Here is a 20,495-nt window from a genome sequence, read left to right on the forward strand (position 1 = left end):
CCGTTCGAGTCAGGAGAAGTTCTCACACCAGTGGTGGATCTCCTTTCGTTATATTCACGGACAGTCCCACAAACTTTTTCTCAGCCGGTCTGCCCACGTGTCTGGGTGAACTACGTCTCGTTTACAGCAAAGGCGAAAAAGCTTCGCCTCGACCAATTAATTCCGAATTTTATATGGGTAGAATTTTCGTCGGGACCAGCATCCAGGCTCTCCCATCTGTTTTTCTTTTTGTTCTTTTAGTTTTTCTATCTTTTTCTTTTTTTTTTTCTTTGGTTCTGATTTTCGTTAGGCGACAGATTGAGCGAAACACAGCGAGGCCGCGCGTCTATCTTCCACCACTGCGGGGAATACCTCGCAACAAACAAACTTCTTACACTAAAAACACATAAGAAAACACATACACGTATATAATTATACACATCTCCGTCTGCTCGTTATGTATATTTATTATACCAATTGACAGCGTCTCCGCGGTTCTTACTCAATCGCAAATGTCTTCAGTATTTCCGTGAAAGAAAGTCTGTAAAAAATCCTCCGTGTCTCTTCCTATGACGCGATTACCACTTGTACAATGACCTGTTTTATGATCTCTTACTTGCGTCGATGTGTGATATTGTTACAATAATGTCTTCTTCAATTTAAATGTTATTTAATGGTGATATGACTAGTTGATGTTGTTTCGAGCGTTGTTCGAATTGGGAAGTTTATCTAGTTCGTGCATATTTATACATTTATGAAAAATTTAAATCTATAAAGTGAATAGAATGCACATAACGTATAGTAAGTTCCATCGATTTCGTTGTGCTCGTAAGAATATGAATATCCATAAATGTCCTCAGTCTTCTAATTTATTTTATAAATAAATTTATTCACTTTCATTTAAACTAAAATTTGATAGAATTATGCAGTGGTTTATTTTTAGAATGTTGAAAGTCTGAGAAAAGTTCGAAGTATTATGTGAGAATTAAAAGTCTAGAAAATCGATGATAATAGTGACAATGTTAGACATTAGCAATTCTTAACACGAATTTTCATAAAAAATATTTATAATCGTGCATCTCAACAAGCGAGACAATTCTTCCAAGTGCCTAACGATAAGAACATTTCATAACCGTTCCAATCTCTGAGCAGTCAACGCCTTATACGTAATTGCTTTTCACAGACGCTCGGAACTCGCAAGTCTTCCAAGTATCAATTTAACCAAACTCCCTTAATAATTTTCCTCAAATCTCCCAATTTCGAACAAAAATGATATTTCTCTAATTATATAACTCTTAACTCATTCTTTGATTTCGACGATATACGAACACGAGAAATTTCTCTAATATGTACAAGTGGCACGTGAGAAGAGTCCAATTTTATATAAAATCACACATACATACATACACACACACACATACACACACGTGCATGAGAGCTGGCGAGGGCAGGCCGTGAATTTCCGTACAGAAACATATATCGTTGATATATTTCCGTCGAAGACGGTTTCTCGAGTGTGTTTCCGGTCGAATAGGCGTTCTCGCGAGGGTGTTCCACCGGCCAGATCGTGTCTCGTTAGCGATAGGTAAGTAGTTACTCTCTTCGAGCGGAATTCCTCCTCTGGCTCGATCTTCCATGATCCATGCGTATGTATGTGTATGTGCATTAAAGCAATGTACTCTCGATTGTTCGTACGCGAATTATTTTTATACGACTGTCCCGAGCATCTGGCCACGAGAGAGAGAGAATCGTGTTCCCAAGCCAGACGCGCACGATGGGAATTCGGATCGTTTCCTCTGTGAATTTTAAAATGGGTCGAGGAAGCGTTCTCTCCAATTCGTTCGATCGGATCTTGGCGTAACACGCCACTATTGTGTTGCTCAGTAAGTTCTGTCTTTCTTTTTTTTTCTGTTCTGCGACTCATCTGCATGAAACACGCGAATAATCTTGTCGTAACTGAAAAATTACATTATAAGATATATATACATATTTTGAAGTTGTGCTTAATACACCTTTATATATGAAAACTCTATTACGGCAGAGTTTATTCGTATTATAAGCCACGTATTAACACATTACGTACAAGTAAGAGCTCCATAACAAGCAGTACACTGAGAAAACTAACTAAAGAGATTAATGCGATTCCACGAGACAGGACACTTTATAGCTGCGACCAAGGAGAAAACGAAACTTTCACATTGATCAGAAATCATTGAGAAAGCACTCGTTCGTTCATTAGACAAGGCAAAACTATGCAATGTTTCGTACGTAGTACGTAATGGGTTAATTTAAAACGGGGAAAACGTAAAGATGATTAAATATATCGTGGAATATGTCAACGAGAGGGTATACATGGAGGATGTGTCGAAGGATCTAGCCGAGGACCTGCTCGAACGTAACTGTCACACTTTTTACCCTTTTATATATTTTCCTTCTCTTCCTTTTTTATATACAGTAATTCACGAAAGTATTTGGACACCTATCATAGGAAATTTTTGTAAATATATTATGTGTATTATACAAAACTTTTTTCTTATAATGAGACGCGATTGTTATGGTTATAGTGGTAGAATTTGGTATCTGAGAATGTATAATGTATATAGAAATTATAAGACATATAAATTAGTATATAGCATGAACAGTTGCCTTATAATTAGCGTTAAAAGTGATCCTATTAAATACGGAAACTTATTGATAGAACGAATGTTGTGTCTGTTTAAATCATCAAATAGTTTTGCAACCATAACGAAGTGTATTTCTGCAATAAATATTACGAAACTGCTATGTACATTTTCAGATTTCTTTCAAACTTTACCAATGTGATTATGTCGTGTGTCATAAAAAAGTTTCTGCAAAAACATTCGTAATACGTTCGAAAAAAGTTTCAAGTATTGAACACTTACCATAGAATACTTGTGTGTCTGTATCATGCGTGTTATGAAAATATTTTGAAATTTCATTAGCACTGCAATGAGACACGAATATTATGATTACATTGATCAAATCTAAGAATATATATATATGTATAGAAATTACAAGATATTTATTGCAGGCATATATTCGATAAAAAATTAGTAATGTTCATTAATATAACAAATAATTGTCTATTTAAATACTTTTATGGTCTCTGCAAAATGAATTGTACTAAACAGCTTATAATTTCTATATATATATATTCATATTTCTTTTAGACTTTATCACACAGATATAATATAATACATATATAATATATAACATATAATATGTTCATAAAATGTGTGTATAAGTGTTCGAATATTTTTGTGAGCCACTGTATAAAGGTCACGTCTCGGTATTTATATTCACGTATGATTTTTTAAGAGTCCTTTCTATGTCAGTTTGATTGTGTCTTGCCTTTAGCGTGAGCCGTGGCGCAACGAACAGACCAACGAATCAATCAGGCTTTCCGTCCAATCTCGAAAGAGCAACCTTTTTTCTAATCACCGTAATTATACTCTGAATGTTACTTGCGCTTGTGTTTGAGAACGTCTTGTTGCCTCCCTCTGTGCTTTTGTTTTATCTATCCCTAATCTTTTTTCCGTTCTGTTCGACGAGAGCCAGAATTCGTCGAGGCGAGCTTGCGTCGCGTGGTTCAATCATCGCTTCAATCACCGTCAGTCTCAGAAGATCCTAATCTTGTTAGTTCAAACAGAATGTTCAGGTTAAGAAAATTGCGTCGCAATCGAAACGCCGATGATATCGCGGTGATTTTCTCGTGTTTGATGTCTTTTTCCCTTTTTCTTTTTTTCTTTCGAATCGTCGTGATTCCGATGTTAAAAGGATTCGTGTGCTTTTAATCTTGCCTAAGGGAGATCTTGAAATAGTTCAAGGTACGTGGATTGTAACAAATCTTGGATTCTAAATTTTGGATATTATCATTATGTATATTGAGTTTTGTAAAATTCTAAAAGATAAGTAAAAATTTTAAATCCCTGAAGAATCCTAAAGTTCTTAGAGCTCTTAGAATTCTAAAAAGGGATACTAAAATCCAAGAAAACCTAAAATTCTAAAAAACTCGTAACGTCAAAAAAGAAGTTTCAATAGAAATCTTTAAATAATAAAACAGTATAAATTCTATAGGAATTTGTACAGTCTGGAGTTGAAATGTTAACATAAATAGAGTGTGTCATAATTCGTGATGCAAGTGCATTCTATTCTAAATAAATCGAAATGATAAAATAACCTTTCCTCGTATTTGTTATATCTAAAATACAAATATAATAGCAATTTATAACGAAAACAATTACATAAAATGACAGACATAAATGTCAGAGTACGCGATTGAATTTCAAAGTTATATTTCTGGGAAACGAAGCTCCATGCAACAAAAAATTATTCTTCAATTTCAATTTATTTCGAGCCATGGAATCTACCGTACTCGCTTTATGCCACGAATTCTCTGTGAATTCTATATGAATCTCTCTTTCGTTAAATTTTAATTTACTTTCCAAATATTTATTTTAGATTTTGTTTAAGTATATAATATTGAAAATATTGAAAGTACACGAAACCTCTAACATCTTTAAACTTCGTAACGAAAAAGTATTTCAGATTGATTGCCCGGATCATCCGTTATAAGATTCGATGAAGGATCAAACCGAGATCAGTTTTGAGTTAGAAAATCGAGGAAATAAGGGACCGGTAATTTCCTTAATTGACGTCCTTCGTACTATCACGGTATTAAAATCGGATATTCTTCGACTATCTCAGCTTAATCGATTCACAACTTCGGTTTTAACGAGCACGATTATAAGGAACGCAGGAAATTGCTGACTGCGGTTGCTACTATCGGTGATCAAATCATCTTGATATTCGAAAAAGACGTGAATAATTGAAACACCAATCTCATCATTAGTCATCATCTGCATCGTTCGACGATATTGGACACCTGTAGCAAACCTAATTCTTGTTGTTTCAGTAAGAAAAAGCTTCTTTAGATTTATTTTCTATCTCGATTGAAATTATCTTCAAGGAATTTACATAAAATAATAAAATAATTTAATCGTGTGTGAGAAATTCGTGTTCTGAAAGAATTGATTGAAAATTGCAGAATTTTCGTTATTTCCTACGATATGAAACAAGTTACAGAATAGTCAATACATAAATTGTCGAAACACGCGTATTATTTCTATTCTATTGAATTCCATTCTACGATTTAAAAGTTAGAAATTGCAGGATATACAAGTATTCCAGAATCTTCATGAATTGTAAAAATTTGTGAATTGCAAATTGTCGAATATCTAAAACAGTTCTACAGATGTCCTCAACCGTAGATTGATATCATTGGATCGTAGATAACCAAAACATTGCATTTTAAATGAAATTTTTGGGTCAGATTTATATTTATAAATTTGATTTAGATCACGTTCAATTCTATATCTTATTGTATAAAATACAGAGCGAAAATTAAGAAGAAATATTCCAAAGTTAAGTAACTTGACTCAAATTATTATGAATGGTATACGATCCAACAATACCATTTTTACCATCGTTAAATAAAATATTATCATTAACAAATTATATAATACATTATGCACATTATTACTGATAATATTAACTATCATTAATTATCGTTTCATCAAAAGATCCATATACCATCGTCCTAAATTTCTAGAATAATATTCGAAAACGTTGACCCATTTTCGTTTCTCTTAGTTTGCCGAAAATGCAAGCGTTCCGCGAAAACGTCGGATTGTTCTGACACGTCGTTTCTCCGAAAATCATGCGATTTCGCGGAGGTAGTCCCGCAGAGCGGAAAATGTTCCGGAGAAAGCCGATCACCAGACCGTTTCCACGAAAGATTCTTCCGTGTATCTTGGTCATGCAGCAGCATTGGTGGATTAGCTAAAAATAGCACGTGTAATGATACACTGCACACTTGGGCGTACTTAAAACTGATTTATAACGACGCTCCAGTTCAGTTACCCTAGGGATTAACTTCAGATTTAGACCCTAGACTCTGATTCGCGGCAAATGGTCCAGCCACGATGGATTCACGGTCGTACGGGTGTTACTCGATCCTCCGAAGTTTGATTTATTAGTTTGAAAGCGAATATACGATGAATGGAATGAATGAAATCCATCGAACATAAGTTTTTTATTGACTGTAGTTTTGGAATGTGAATTCATGGTCGAACTTGACTTGTAATTTAACGAGGAGGTTTATGATAATTTCTTCTTTTTTTTTCGTTCTAGTAGTTCTTAGAATATTGTGTGGAGAATATGATTTTTATACGCTTTTGTACTTTTAATTTCTCTATTACAATTTGACAATTTTATTCATCTTAACATTCGGAATTATATTTACAAATGAATATTCCAAGTCTCGTTTAAAATTAAAAACTACGTATTTTAAATTATATCGAAACAATCTTTTAATTCTAGATTATGATATCGTGTTACAATATATACATATTATGATCGATTATTGCCAACCGATTACAAATTGTAAACCAAATGTTGAACGTTTTAGAATTTCTTCGGGTCTGGGCTATCAGTTCAAATCGTCACAATATTTTGTTTATTAATACCATGAACAAGAATCAACGAGGATTATCTAACTGGACCATAAACTCTGTTATTCTGTAGTCTACAGTATTTGATTATACTTATTTTTTTACTGACTGTATCATCACACAATCAGTTAGTGCCAGTCTTGAGTATCTCGGGACTAATATGAGACTAGACTACTAGAACGAGCCAAATATTACAAATTTCCTATTATTATTACAATCCCTAGAACTCTTATAATTAATTAATTATCAAATAAACTTTAATATTCAAATAAAATTTATGAAACAGGCAATCAATTATTTCATGTTTAAAGAGCCAAAAACCATACAGTCTTCTATATTCCAATGAGTGATATAAGAAGTAATCTTCTCTTTTACAACCTCAAACTTATAATTAGCTACTATCTGATACATTTTTGTCAGGAGAAACTTATAAATTTATCCTCCGCGTTCTTGAAACAAGCGTTGGATAAATAAAACAAGAAACAAAAAATGAAAAAAAGAGGAGTATAATTAAAGGCAATTTATCCTTTATAGTACAATTGGTCTTGAATAATTTTTCTAATTTTCGGTATAGTCTAGTCTTGAAAGTGCCGGGACCAATTCCAGACTGGACCATCACTACCGTGAAAAATTTACGAACTGTACACACGAAAACCTACGAAAGAAACCAAAAATAATCTCTGCATAGCGAGGGAGCTCGCGAACTCTTCCCAACACATCCAAGACACGCAGAACAACACTTCAAAAAAAAAAAAAGAAAACAACTAAAAAAATATTTAAAAAATCCAAGTAGTAGGCGTATTGCGAGAACACGTTTCCGAATGGGTTTGCAGATCCCCCTTTATCAACAGCCGGAGAGGCACTACGAGCGTCGGGCGACACCGCCCCAACCAGACCGAACCAGCAAGGTGTGCCTGCCTAGTAACCCCGAAACCAAGGCCAAATGCCCTTTCTTGATTCAAGCGTTCGTTAACTTAAAACTTAATGTTTCTACGTATAAATATAAATACATATATACATATATATATATACGTTAGATCATTACTAATATTATCTACTTATATATATACATATATATATAGTAAATTTTTGTTACGGTTACTGATTATCGTTACGATGTTTATTATGACCGTTTTTTTACGATTGATTGATTATTCGTTGTCGTTTGGTTTGGAAGTTCCTATATATTATCATAGAGAGAACGTGCATAGTCTTGCCGTGTGATCTTCATTTTTTATTTTTCTTTTTTTTCATTTGTTCTGTTCAGTCTCAGTATCGAAGGATACTGTTTTGATACACCATACACCACGCCTTAATGATACATACGTACATACATATACAGAGTTATACACAAGCATATATATATATACAGAGTTTTAGATCCCGATTTTCTAAAAGAAAGCGAAGCCGATCAAGAGCTTTCTTACGCAGCGTGGCTGTATCGTGATCGATTTCTTATTTATTTTTATCCTTTAGTTTCTGTTTTTTTCATTTATCTTGTACATGTATATTTCGTTTCTTGGTTTGTTTCCTTGTCTTTTTAGTTTCGTTTCTTAGAGATCGATGTTGTTGCACGATGACATAGAGGTGTGAGATGACGAATGAAATATTATAGAGGATAGAGAAATTTCGTTCTGTTCGTTTCTGTGTCTGTGTCTTGCATCGTGACAGATTACTTGACATGCGCCCGATGTTTCATAGTACATACGAATTTAATTAAACCGTCGAGAGCGAAGTGTCTCGTTCTGTGGATCGTTCGAAAACGTGGTAGAAAGCGTCGAGAGGCAAACTTGAGAGAATCTCCGAGTCAGAGATATCAACCTTAGACATTGAAGAAGCCTTTATTCCCGTTTCAATTTTCGTGAAACAAGCTCTTGATCCGGCTAGCATATATTCCCGTAGTCCCGATAATACTAAGTGTCACATGGATCATGTAGAATCCCAAATTGACAGTCGAATTAAATTTTAAAAACAACGAACACGAATCCAGACACAAAGTATCCATGTTACACTGACTAGCTCGATCCTTATGAAAGTTCTTAGGAACGATTTGGTATGACATGTTGTCATGTATATTTTTTTCTGCCGAATTTTGTTGGAAAAATCCCTTCAACCGTTAGGTACTAACATGCGTTTCGTTTTTAATATATAGTCATTGAGTCGTGTCGAATACTGGACATCTCAACAAGCAATTTCAATGTTTCTCGATACAATCTCGATGATATTGGTTCTTCATTTTGGATCGTCATCGTGTCTCTGTGTTCCAATTGCATAACTTTTCAAACTGAAGTGACTATATAACGAGGTGCGCATGTATATCGACCATGTGGATCGATAGTCGTTAATGTTTGTTTCATATGGAGAACGATTTCTGCATATAGAGAGAAAGTGAAACAGAAAACGAGAGTATGCATGTAATTGTTTCTATTTCGTGATGTATCATGAAACTAACGATGGTGATAGCTGAACCAAGCACGCAGTAGACACGATGATAATTAAGAATCAAGAATTCTCTTCGACTTTAAAAAAACGAAAATTTTTTTCTTCTATAACGAACGAGTTACGTATGAAAAGCTAAGGAAAAAGAAAAAAGAAAGGACGATGGAATGAAAAGAAAAGAAAAGAAAAGAGAAAGATCCATTCCCGAACAAAAGACTCAGGATAATAGGGAAATACTGTCTGAGGTATTCGACACGACACGCTATCCACATGGCTGCTCTACAGACGAGAAAGTTGGTTGGATTGACCGTAGGTCTGCCTGTGAGTGTTAGGTGTATATTAACCCTATTTGCCCGACATTTTTTTGGCGATGTGCCCGTATTCAGTGTGCTCCTACGTTTTATTCTTCCATTCAGCCCTATATATCATCCCTATGTCATCCCAAGAACCACTCGATCTACCCCATTTGGTACGGAGACGAATTTTTCTCTGATCCAGTTGCGTCTCGTTCCCACATTTGCGTTTTGCTTGCTGTTCTATGTCGTTTAAATGCCTGATTTTTTCAGAGTTTAGACGTTTCTAAACGTATTTTGTTCTCCTTGATTCCTTCGTCGACCACTTTCGTCTCCCTTGTCGCGTTGTTTCAGTTTCATTGGCATTTTTGTTCGCTGTTGTCTCCGCCTGTTCAAGTAGGAAAAGGCAACGATAGACAGACGCGTCGACGAATCAATGTTTCCATCATAGATTAGTAGAAATTTTACTCCGATCGTTATATCATACTTCTTTTAGTCTGGACGAAGAAGCAGCATGCGGGTGTACTCGACGATCGATCTCCTCAGCTGTGGTCTGTATATTTGAACGAACAGTTGCACCCTGATACTCGAAACAGTTGTCCCGACCTATCTGTTGTTTTTCTCGCTTGGCAAAGTGTATTTATCGATGTATCGTTCGTTTGTTCTTTATTTCCATGGTTGCTCCTCCCGTTGTTTTACGAAGTTCTGCCTGTTTCGTGAGAATGCAGTAAGTAGATGACAGAGATCGTTCGTTGTTCAAACGAACACGATAGAATAGCTCCGATTCTCGTCTTTTGTTGCGCGTATCGTCGCGTCGACCTCGTCTTCGCGAAAAAGAACCAGAAGAAACAATCTTGAAGAGTCTCGTTTTCAACACTGAAGACTCGAATCTTACAAATCCACAGAAGGATACGAGAAGACATCTATTCGCATTTATAAGCAAACGAAAAATTTTACTTTAAAAGATATTTGAGAATATGTTTTAATTTATTATTCGAGAATATTTAACTAATTTCCTGTGTTAAATAAATTCAAATTCGAGAAAATCTTGATTTACATCCAAATTTTTCGACGACCACGCGTTAGTGTCAGTTTAAATTCAATTTCCAAGTGGTAACCAGCAACGTGGTACGCCGGTTTTCCAGCTACTCGAAAACTCTGATCGAAATTGGATCTTAGAGAACGATTAATCATAGCTGTCGCAGAGGAATGATAAATTGCGAGAGATTCGCGCAAGTCTGTTTTTGTTCGTTGATTTCCATTCCGTCGAGACACAACCAGACGGAGGAACACGATGACCGTTGTTTCTGTAATTTTCTGCACCCTTTCGAACGAGGGTTTTAATCCGTCCGCTGCGGTTAATAGGGGCGAAGAAACGAGACCAGATCTCATCGGACTCTAATAAATCATTCGATCGGTATCGTTCTTTGTTCCTGTGTTTCTTTCATTTAATCGTATTCTGTGATGGTTCTATTTTATTGCTATTATTTTCTACGCCTTCCTTCTGCGCCCAGATCGCTCGATGTTTTTTGTTTGTCATAGTGTTACTCGTGGAATATCATCAACAGTCACTTTGGTAATACAAATGGAGGCACAAAGAAAGTTATGAACTGTACGTACAAGGAAATAAATCTGTACAGAGTCTAACTGGTTGTGAAACGATATTTCTTAATTTATACGCTGGTAACTGATCTTCGTTTATTATGCACAAATGTCTGGCAATGAGACGCGGGATTCGACCGAATTATTTTATGGATCGAGTAATAGAAAAATCCAGAAATTTGTGCTAATAAAAAATTTGAACAGATGTCAACCAATTCTGTTCGACACCTTTCAATTATTGCGATGAATCTTATTGTCCTTCTACCTTTTACTTGATCCTTTCGCTCCTTTTAACAAGAGATACCAATATTCGTACACTTTTTTATTATCTCAAGCAAAATTCAGCAAACATATTGCCTTGTGTTGAAACGTCTTTGAACTTTATCGATGAAAAAAATGTACGATCGATAATACCATCGAGGAAAAAAAACCGAAAATCGTCAGATTTCCTCGCTTCGTCACGAGAGCTCCTCGTTGATTGAAGTAACTCTCAAATTTTGTACAACGTTGCTACTAACCTGCTAAACGAAGGCAAAAGAAGTAAAAAAAGAAATAACAATCGATCTCTCGAGCCTTTTATTACGAGCTTTGACAAGAAACTGCGGCTTCACGCTTGGCGCGACTGCTGCAACGAAAGCTTTGATATTAACGAATGGCTTCTTGATTCTTACTTCTCTTTAACTCACGAACTCATTAACTCTCTCTCTCTTCTTATTAATTATTATATATTTATTCCTATTCTTATTATTACCATTCTTATTATTATTATTTCCATTACTATTAATTACTATTATTATGTGCTGTTTACGGTCAATCTGTGCATCATTTATTCTCCACGTCGTAATTTTGATCCACACTTCTACGCCAATCCATCATCGCGTCTTGCACTCCAAGTTTGATATGATACCACCGATCACAAGAAACAAAAAATGGGAAGAAAAAATATAGTATATAAGAAAAGAACACATATAGACGAACGAACGAACGAATGAACACGAAACACCCATGTTTTAACTACAACACGATTTTTTATTTATCTTCTTTCCCTTTTCTAATCGACGATATCGTACGTCTATGTACGACTACACAGTGTTCGAGAAGAGGATGGACGATCGGAAACATATTCACCCCTCAATCGATCGATTGATTCATTCATTCACGAATGGACACAAATACTTTTCGACCATGATTCGTACACGCAACGAACGACCAACTAATAATGAGAAAACCTGTCGTTGATATACTGGCGTACTTAAGTTTACACGATTAAGCGTAGTCCTACTATGAATAAACTTGGAGAAAATGAAATGATTCTCGTGGATCGGTCGATCCCGTGTATCGATCACGATCTATGCTGACAAGTGCATAGATACGCACGAATCATAATTGAAATAAGCGAATGACGAGTGGATCTCGATGTTACATTTTTTAGGAACAGCGTCGTTCTACTTGTGTCTTCTACCTTCCTCCTTTTCTCGACGGAAAGCGTTTCTTTCACGGAATACGTTTTGCTCGACGAGAGAACAAAAAGAAAGAACGAAACGAACGAAACCGACAGTGTGCAAAGGAAAAAGAGAAAGGCAAGAAGAAAAGAAGGAAAAGGAAAAGAAAGGAAAGGAAAAAAAGAAAGAAATGAAACGGAAAAAAAGAAAGAAAGAAAGAAGAAAGAACAAGGAACTCGAATACCTAAACCGATCTTACTCCTTCTATTTTCTGTTCCCTCTCTTTTTCTCTTTTTCCCCTCACTATCTTATCTATTTCTATATTTTCTGTCTTTCTCTACCTCTTTATTACGAATCTTCTTGATAACCTGGCCCTTTTCTTACTATACGTCTTGCTATGTCCCGCTTTCTTTTGTTTCTAGATATTGCAGAACCTACAAAAAAAACGCACTGAGCGGAGGGGGCGCCTAAGTTCTGACAATATGAGTAAAAAGAAGTCCGGTTTCAGCAAAAGCGACCTTATTTTTAAGGTAACCCGCCCTAACGAATGCGCGAGCTCGCGTCCGCTCGAGGTTCGCGATCGTGTTCGTCGAACCCGCCTCGAGACCACCTTGGGTCCCGTTTTCACGAGACTCGAGCGAACCACGCCGACTCTGTCCGCCCTGTGTTCTTCTCGCAAAACCGAAACGCCAAGAAATAAAGGACTTTCTAGCGAAGAATATCCTTAAATAGATATATTACGATAAATATCTCGTTTCGTAAATATTTGATGAAACAGGGAATCGGATGAGTTCACAAACAGTACATATAGCCAGTTCCTACGAAAATGAACTGGATAATTCACGGTTGATTTGTCAGACGAATAAGTAAACGGAATGAGAGAGCATGAACAGAGGAGAAAAAGGGGAGTCAGCAGTGTGTCGTTCGATCGATGTCTCGCGAAGAACAGGAAGAGCGATCACGAGGAGGCTGGACGCAGGAGCTGTACGCTGATTGGCTCGTTGGTTTATTACAAACATTCGCTTCTACTATCCGCCGCATTATACATTACATATTACCCGCAGCAATAGGCTATGCTTCTTATACATTCACCATCGGCACCCGCCTAGCGATGAGAAAGTACCAAAGTGTATTTTTATTCCTGCAAATATATATATATATAGATACATACTACTATATATGTATATATACTTTGGAGAAATTTCATCGACCAAACCCAAGTTGTGAAAAACAAAAAAATGATATAGAAGAAATATATATATAGATAACGAGAAAAATATGTTAAAAAACGCCCTATTCTCGAGGCAGTTAGAGCTGATTTTCTCTCTGACTCGTTTTCGAGACGATCCATCATTTCGTTGTCGAAGTTGGTGAGCTATTCGTTCCCATGCGCGAAATCAACGAAAAGAGAAACAATAGAAAAAAAATGAAATAGGAATCGTAAATAAAATACTCGACCATCGTAAAGAAGCAAACGTCTCCACGTCTAGATGCAATCGTCTACTCGTGGATCCCTCCTCTCTCTTTCTCTCGACCATCTCTTTGTCTCATCTACTTGATTTTTGTCGTGTTTTAATATATATATTTCCTTCTACTTGTCCGCTTTTCCATCCTTCGCGATTTTTTACAGAGAAAAAAGAAACCGAAAGTATTTGTCTTATTTCTTTCCGCCTGGATAGAAATACTTTATCTGTCTCTATTTCTCTCTGCTCTCGCGATCTCCTCCCTATCCAGTAAACAACCCAATCGTCACACGGCATGTGTGTTCCATTAGGACTTTCTCAACGCTTTCCAGACGACCCTCTAGTTCCATGGATCGATTGATCCGACGAGCCGGAAGAACAGATGGCCGCACTCTTTGCTACGATACCAAAAGCCACTGTCCACGCACTGTCTCTTGAGACGCTTTTTTTATCGCTAGACGGTGTGCACGATCCTTTGGAAACGAGCGCACGTTGATTGGGCGTCCCTTCTCTGTCGCTTTGTTGCAAATCGCACACTGTTGTCCGCTGTTAGCGATGGGCGGTCGACTCTCTGCCCTGGGTTTTCGCGAGACTCTCCCTTGCTCGAATTGCTTTCGATGTTTTCGGGGACGTTGGGGATCCGGGGGATATGGTGAAAGTCTCTAAACGGGGTCACGAAAAATTCCGAAGAGCTTTAAGGAACCGTAAGACTTTCGTTTACTATGGAATATTTCACTCTTTTTATGTTAGGTTTAAAACTGATCGAAATATTAATTAACGATATCTCTTCAAAAATCTTGCAAAATTAGCAAAAACGTAACTGTGGTAACTGGTTATAGTTACAGAATTCAACGAATTTGGAGAAAACGTAGATGATAAAGAAAGTAGTGGTAGCAGTAGAAGGTAGAAGGAAAGATGGTCATCCTTTGCTTGGAGTAAACTAACGTTGTATTTAAGTGTACCGAATTCATGTTGTTGTATCTTCATCATGTAATTAGCACTTTCTTTTCAGATGTATTGAAACGTGTGGTTAATAATTAAGTAACATTAACACAAATATTCAAATATAAGTGTTTAAAGAAAAATTTAAAAATTAATATTTCTCTTTGTGAATGTAAATAGCACTCGAACTGAGAATTAATTAAAAATTGTTTCAACAGTGATTAATAAATAAATAACATTGGAACGAATATTCTTTGCAACTGTATTACAATTAGAAAATTGATATTTGTCTTAATGAATCTAAATAACGCTCAAACTGAGAACTAATTAAACATTCTTTCAGTAAATCGCATTTTATCATAATGATCAACAAACTAGATACTGTTAAGAGAAATATTCTTATTAACTTTATAATAATCAACTAAGAAACTTGATATTTGTCTTAATGAATCCAAACAGTACGCAGACGGAGAACTAATTAAGAATTCTTTCAGTAAATCACGTTGTACTGTGAACTAATCAGTTTTGTACTTTCTGTAAGTATGTTTCTATTCTAAGTTAAATATCTCACAAATGAAAACTAGAAAAATCAGAAATTATCTCTTTCGTATCTATAAGTATCTCTTCGTAAGACAAACCATATTAAGCGGTGTTTAATTTGTAATTTGAAATTAAAAGCTATTCTAAGAACACGGCTTACGTCTTTGAAGGCTTTTGTCTAGGCTTTTCATAGACTAGAAGCGTTCGAAGCGATTCGACACTCGCAATTACGCGTTCAATAGCGATTCGAGAACGTGTCTAGCCAATCGTCACAGCTAATCGACTTGAGAATCTACCCCCGGAGAGAATCACCCACCCCCGGGTGTCCCCCGCCTCCCAGCATTTATACGAGGCGCATCGCTGCTCTTTTTTTCTAGATGACTAACGAAAACGGAAATGAAACAAACCAGAAAAAGGAAAGGGGATAACAATTAGGGCGCATTGTATGAGAGTAGAGAGCTCGCTACCCCTGCCGCTGCTCTGCGAACCGACCTTCACCATTTTTCGCCTCCTCTCTCTGTTTTCCACACAGCCCCTTCAACCTCTGTTGCTTCTCAGCCAAGAAAAAAGAATACATGTGCACCCCTTTGTGATACTGGCTGGCTATCTGTTTTGTGGCTGCAAGCAGGCGCAAAGAAATAGAAAAAATCATAGTGAAAAGAACATATAGAAAAATTAAAAAAACAATATAGAAAAAATGCAGAAAAATAAAGAAACGGTAGCGAGAGGAAGAGGTGGCTTGCTTCTCGTTGCTTAGAGCCTGGCTTCTTTGCCGCTTCATGATTATTTGACTTGGCAGCTGGCGTTTCTTTTACGTTCTCTGTCTCTCGCTCTGTTCCTGTCTATCTCCTTCTGTCTATCAATTTTTCGTTTTGTTTCATTTCTTCCTTTTTGCTTTTCCGTTTCGCGCATCTTTTTTCTTTCTTTTTTCTTTTGTTTTGGTCCGTCAGTTTATCAAGTCCCTTTATTCTTTCCCCCTTTTTCTTCTTTTTGACTTTTTGTTTCAATCGGTTCTGCTTTTGTCATTTTGTCTCCCTCGAATTTTTGGTTTCGTTCTTTCGTTCTTACCGGTGTGTCCATCGCGATTTAGCCGTCTGAACGTCCTGGAGAACGTTCATCCCCGATTGATGATCGGTCGTCCTCCTCGATTACCCCATCGTCTCAGTGCCTCAGTTTTATTTTTGTTCCCTCGTTCGTTTGTTCGACCCCTGTCCCTCGATTCTTTTTCCATTTTTTCTTTCTCCTCGTTCTTTCTTTCAGTTTGTTCAGTTGTCGTTGCGTTGTTTCTTTTTTGTGTCATTCCTTGGTTTCTGTGTACTTTAAATTTTGTTGATTAGTAACGCTGTTGCCACACCTGTACGCGGCGCGCGCGCGACCACGAGCACGCCACTTCCGACGTGATCGAGGTGCGCCCTGTGTCAAACACGCGCACGCGTCACGTACTTGTACAATATACAATAACCGCCATATCGTTACTTGTACTTTTGACCATTGATGACCATTTAGCTGTTCATTTATTACCGTGAAGAGTTGTGTTACGACAAACGCTTTCGTCTTTTTTAAATGGACTTGTGACTGTCTCTTGTAGAACAGAAGGTTGGATGTTCAGTTTTAATTCAATGTATATGTATATGTATATCGTTTCTTTGTTCGTTTGTGTCTCGTTATCTTTTTCCTTTTTTTCTTTTGTTTTCTGAATGATTCAAACCATGCGTATGCATATCCACTATGCGCGCGCTCTCATGCGTGAATAGTATATACGTGTATATAACTTTACGCGCATTATTATACACACGTGTGTATACCTCACGTTGTGTAACGCAACAAAATGCAACGAATAAACTAAAAAAAATAAAAAAGAAGAAAAAGAAAAAAAACGACAAATCGCAATATTCTCTGGTCGTGTGCCGTTGTTTGTCCACGTGTCCACGTCCACGTGTCTCTATGTCGTGTGTAGCGCGCGCGCGCGCGCGTGTGCGCGTATGTGTACCGCATGAACTATATATGATGTTTGTTAGTTTGTTCCTTTGTTTCGTTTGTTTTAATGCCAGGTAATGTATTGAAACTAGTTGTGGTCTAGCAGTAAGTTTTTTCATCGCCCTGTTTTTTTTTACCCGTACTTTGTCCAGTAGGCGCAGAGAACAATACACTGTGACTTATCACAGCCATCATGTATAACATATCACGATAATGATAACGACACGCGCCGTTTCCATTCTACCAGCCGTTAGTTAGCCGGATTCTGTACGCTTCTATGTCGAAATCGAATGACGATTTCTGAATTCCTTCAGAGTTCGGGGATTACAACGAAGCATTACGGAACATTACGCACGTCACGATGGTATACACGCGTTGTACCGTTGCTTCTTGCCGTATCGAACAATCAGACGGACGACAAGCGAAACCGAAGTTTCGGCATTCCTTTCATCAACCAAACGTTGTCGGACACGATTCCCATCGCCATTCGATTTCGTGTTCGGTGATACACGCACGTGATTGCCCGATATTCAGACAACCGCGGTTTTGATTTAATGGAGGTATTCGTTGCTGTTCTGTCATCTCGTTATTGAGATCTATGTATGCATTGACACACGCTATCTGTGAAATCAACGGTTGTCTCACAACGAAATTATTCTATGACCATCCCAAGGAAAACGTAGTTTTATGGTTTCTGTATTAAATTATATTACAGTGTTTTAATGGTTTGGCATTGATAAAAGATTTTGAATTAGTCAGTTCTGTTTGTTTATTATAAGGAAGTTTTGTTACGTACATTACTACAATATGTATTATGGTTCGTAGAAAGAAATATTCATTTTTATCGATTATAAAAGCGTAGATCCTATTAAAAAGGTTACATATTAAAATGTAGCACTGCTTCATTCACGTGACATTACAAGTATTTTGAACAGAAAAATAAGTATTTTTAGTATATAGGTATTAAATTAGTGAAATACCATATTATCTTTTTTATGTAATATCGTGAATGATTTGAATTGAAAGATATAAATTGCATTATCTCGGAAACAAGAATAATTATAACGCTGTAAATTAATCTAATGTAGAAAAATGTAAATGTAAGTAAATGATACCGTTTTCTAAAGGAGAAAGTTTACAATGTGGTAAATTAATTGTTACGGACACATTCTTTTCACTGTAAATTCACTATAATAATGATAAGTTTTCGTTACGAATTAATGCTTTACAGTGATAAACAGTAATGATGCTGACAATGGTATGGGTACTATTTTCATAAAAGAAAAATTTATGAATTATACATTTATCGAAGCATGATGCTTGTGCACTTGACCACTTGTTTTCCAAGTGGTGTAATATCCCTTGCAAAAAGAGATTGATTACGTAGTATTACATCTTCTCTGAACAATATTGATCAAGTCGAATACATAACACTTCCAACGGAACTCAATCGATCACGTAGTACTACGTTTCTTGCATAGCAGAACCTGTTACGTAATTCAACATTCCTTGTAAATTGACATTGATCGTGTAGTACTATAGTCTTGAATAACACGAGGTGAATCATTGTCTACGCAATATCGTTCATGGCTATGTATCTAAGAAACGTAATTATTAATCAAACAATCATAAATTGATAATGAACCATAAATAAATCAGAAATTTCTCGACAAGAAATAATTTATCAATCACGTAATACGTGAGCTTTTTTGTAATCCCACCATAATACTACGTTATCCAATCATGCCAAATCAACTGTGAACAACCAAACACGTAATTCTCCGTTAATGCCTAATAAAGTATTTTAAATTGTTAAATCACGTTGTATCGCGTTGTTTCGCAACTTTAATTGCAGCGTTCTATGTTATTATCAAACACCAATAAAAAATCATACGACTCTGTAGTCGTGGACATTGTAACTTTATACATAACCTACAAAATGAAAAGATAAGATAGTATAACTTGTTTCCTTCGTATCTATTCAAGTATTTCTGGAAACTAATACGTTTTATCACAGGAAAATTATTGTTGCTCGATGTATCACTACATATAAGAACATAACTTATTTCAATAATAGTAACAATAATTTTCATAAACGATTATATACGATACACATGTAACACTACCGAACGTGTTAATTGGCTATGAAACAAAGACATCAATCACAAAACCACGCGATATTACAGTAAAATAACATACATTTATACTACAATAAAATCTCTACACAATTGCGAGTAATGCTATTTAACCATTACCCAACAACGAGACAAAGAGCACAATAACGTTATCTACATCCTTTCTTATCAGACAAAACCAAAATACCAAAAATAATCAGTGTCGCCATCTTCTACGAAGGAAGTGCGAAGCTCACTGCCAAGTCTCCCTACCGTTTAACTTCCTGTATCTCGAGTTTCTCGCTTAATTCTCCCTATTGCAGTATTCTCGATTACCACAGATAGTGTGTCTCGATGCGATCTTCACTGTTACCAGGCGAAGATCGCCGCAAGTTTCGGAAAGGGGCCCGGAATTAGAGCAACAATAAGAGGACGATAACGTCGAAGGTTCTTGGCTGAGTATCGGGCCGTTGCTGGCCTCTAAATTGGAAAAGTTGTGTCGAGATTGGTCGTGGATTACGGGGTCAGAAATGATCGTTCTCCCCGCGATCGGGCTTCCTTTGGCACGCGCGCACGCGCGTGCTTCCGCCACAAGGAGAAACGGAAACACGCGAGCGCGCGCGTTACGTGTGCTGTACATATACACGATACGCACATCATCGAACCCCTGAAACCGATCCTTAGATTTTAGACCCTGGATCGATTTGGAGGCCGCGGAGAGCACTCTCGATGGGATTTTAGAGAGCCAAATTAATTGCCAACTAGATTTCTAAAAATGATCTTTTTTTACTCTTTTTTTCTATTGCTAGTTTTTTCCTTGTTTCTTCTTTTTTTTTTTAGTTCGATTCCAGGTCACTGGATTGCGGGGAAAGATCAAACGAATTTTTTGAAGAACGATAAGTGCTCGTTTGTACAGCAGAACTTGGTTTATCTGTTTACTGATGAAATTTGTGCCACTTCGTAAAAATCTTGACGGTGCAGTAGTACTCGTCCGGGTTAATTGGTTTAACGTTTTCTATGTAGCTTCATGGGTACACTTTTTTAAGCTTTGGTGATGATTCGATAAAATTTTTAAGAGCTTGTTAGACTGATCGATGGTCGGTTGTTAATTACTCTGGCGATGAAATATTTAAATAGAAAATTGAATTTGCAGTAGCAATAGGTTAAGTGT

At 36.6% G+C, this 20,495-nt stretch overlaps 1 protein-coding gene across 12 annotated transcripts in view; it reads left to right on the forward strand.

Annotated features, from left to right (window-relative positions):
- Positions 1 to 20,495, forward strand: part of LOC100645915 (potassium/sodium hyperpolarization-activated cyclic nucleotide-gated channel 2) — a 212,374-nt gene that overhangs the window by 180,044 nt on the left and 11,835 nt on the right. For 6 of the 12 annotated variants that reach the window (XM_048408264.1, XM_048408269.1, XM_048408265.1 and 3 more), the window contains 2 exons: positions 7,346 to 7,420; positions 12,711 to 12,818. The exons of 2 other annotated variants lie outside the window; for them this stretch is intronic. In XM_048408264.1, the coding sequence (XP_048264221.1) occupies positions 7,346 to 7,420; positions 12,711 to 12,818 (183 nt within the window). Of the gene's footprint in view, positions 1 to 7,345; positions 7,477 to 12,710; positions 12,819 to 20,495 lie in introns of all 12 variants that reach the window. 4 more of the 12 variants (XM_048408268.1, XM_048408270.1, XM_048408274.1 and 1 more) reach the window with 3 other exon arrangements.

Source organism: Bombus terrestris, chromosome 8 (genome assembly GCF_910591885.1).
Source record: "Bombus terrestris chromosome 8, iyBomTerr1.2, whole genome shotgun sequence".
NCBI classification, from domain to species: Eukaryota; Metazoa; Arthropoda; class Insecta; order Hymenoptera; family Apidae; genus Bombus; species Bombus terrestris.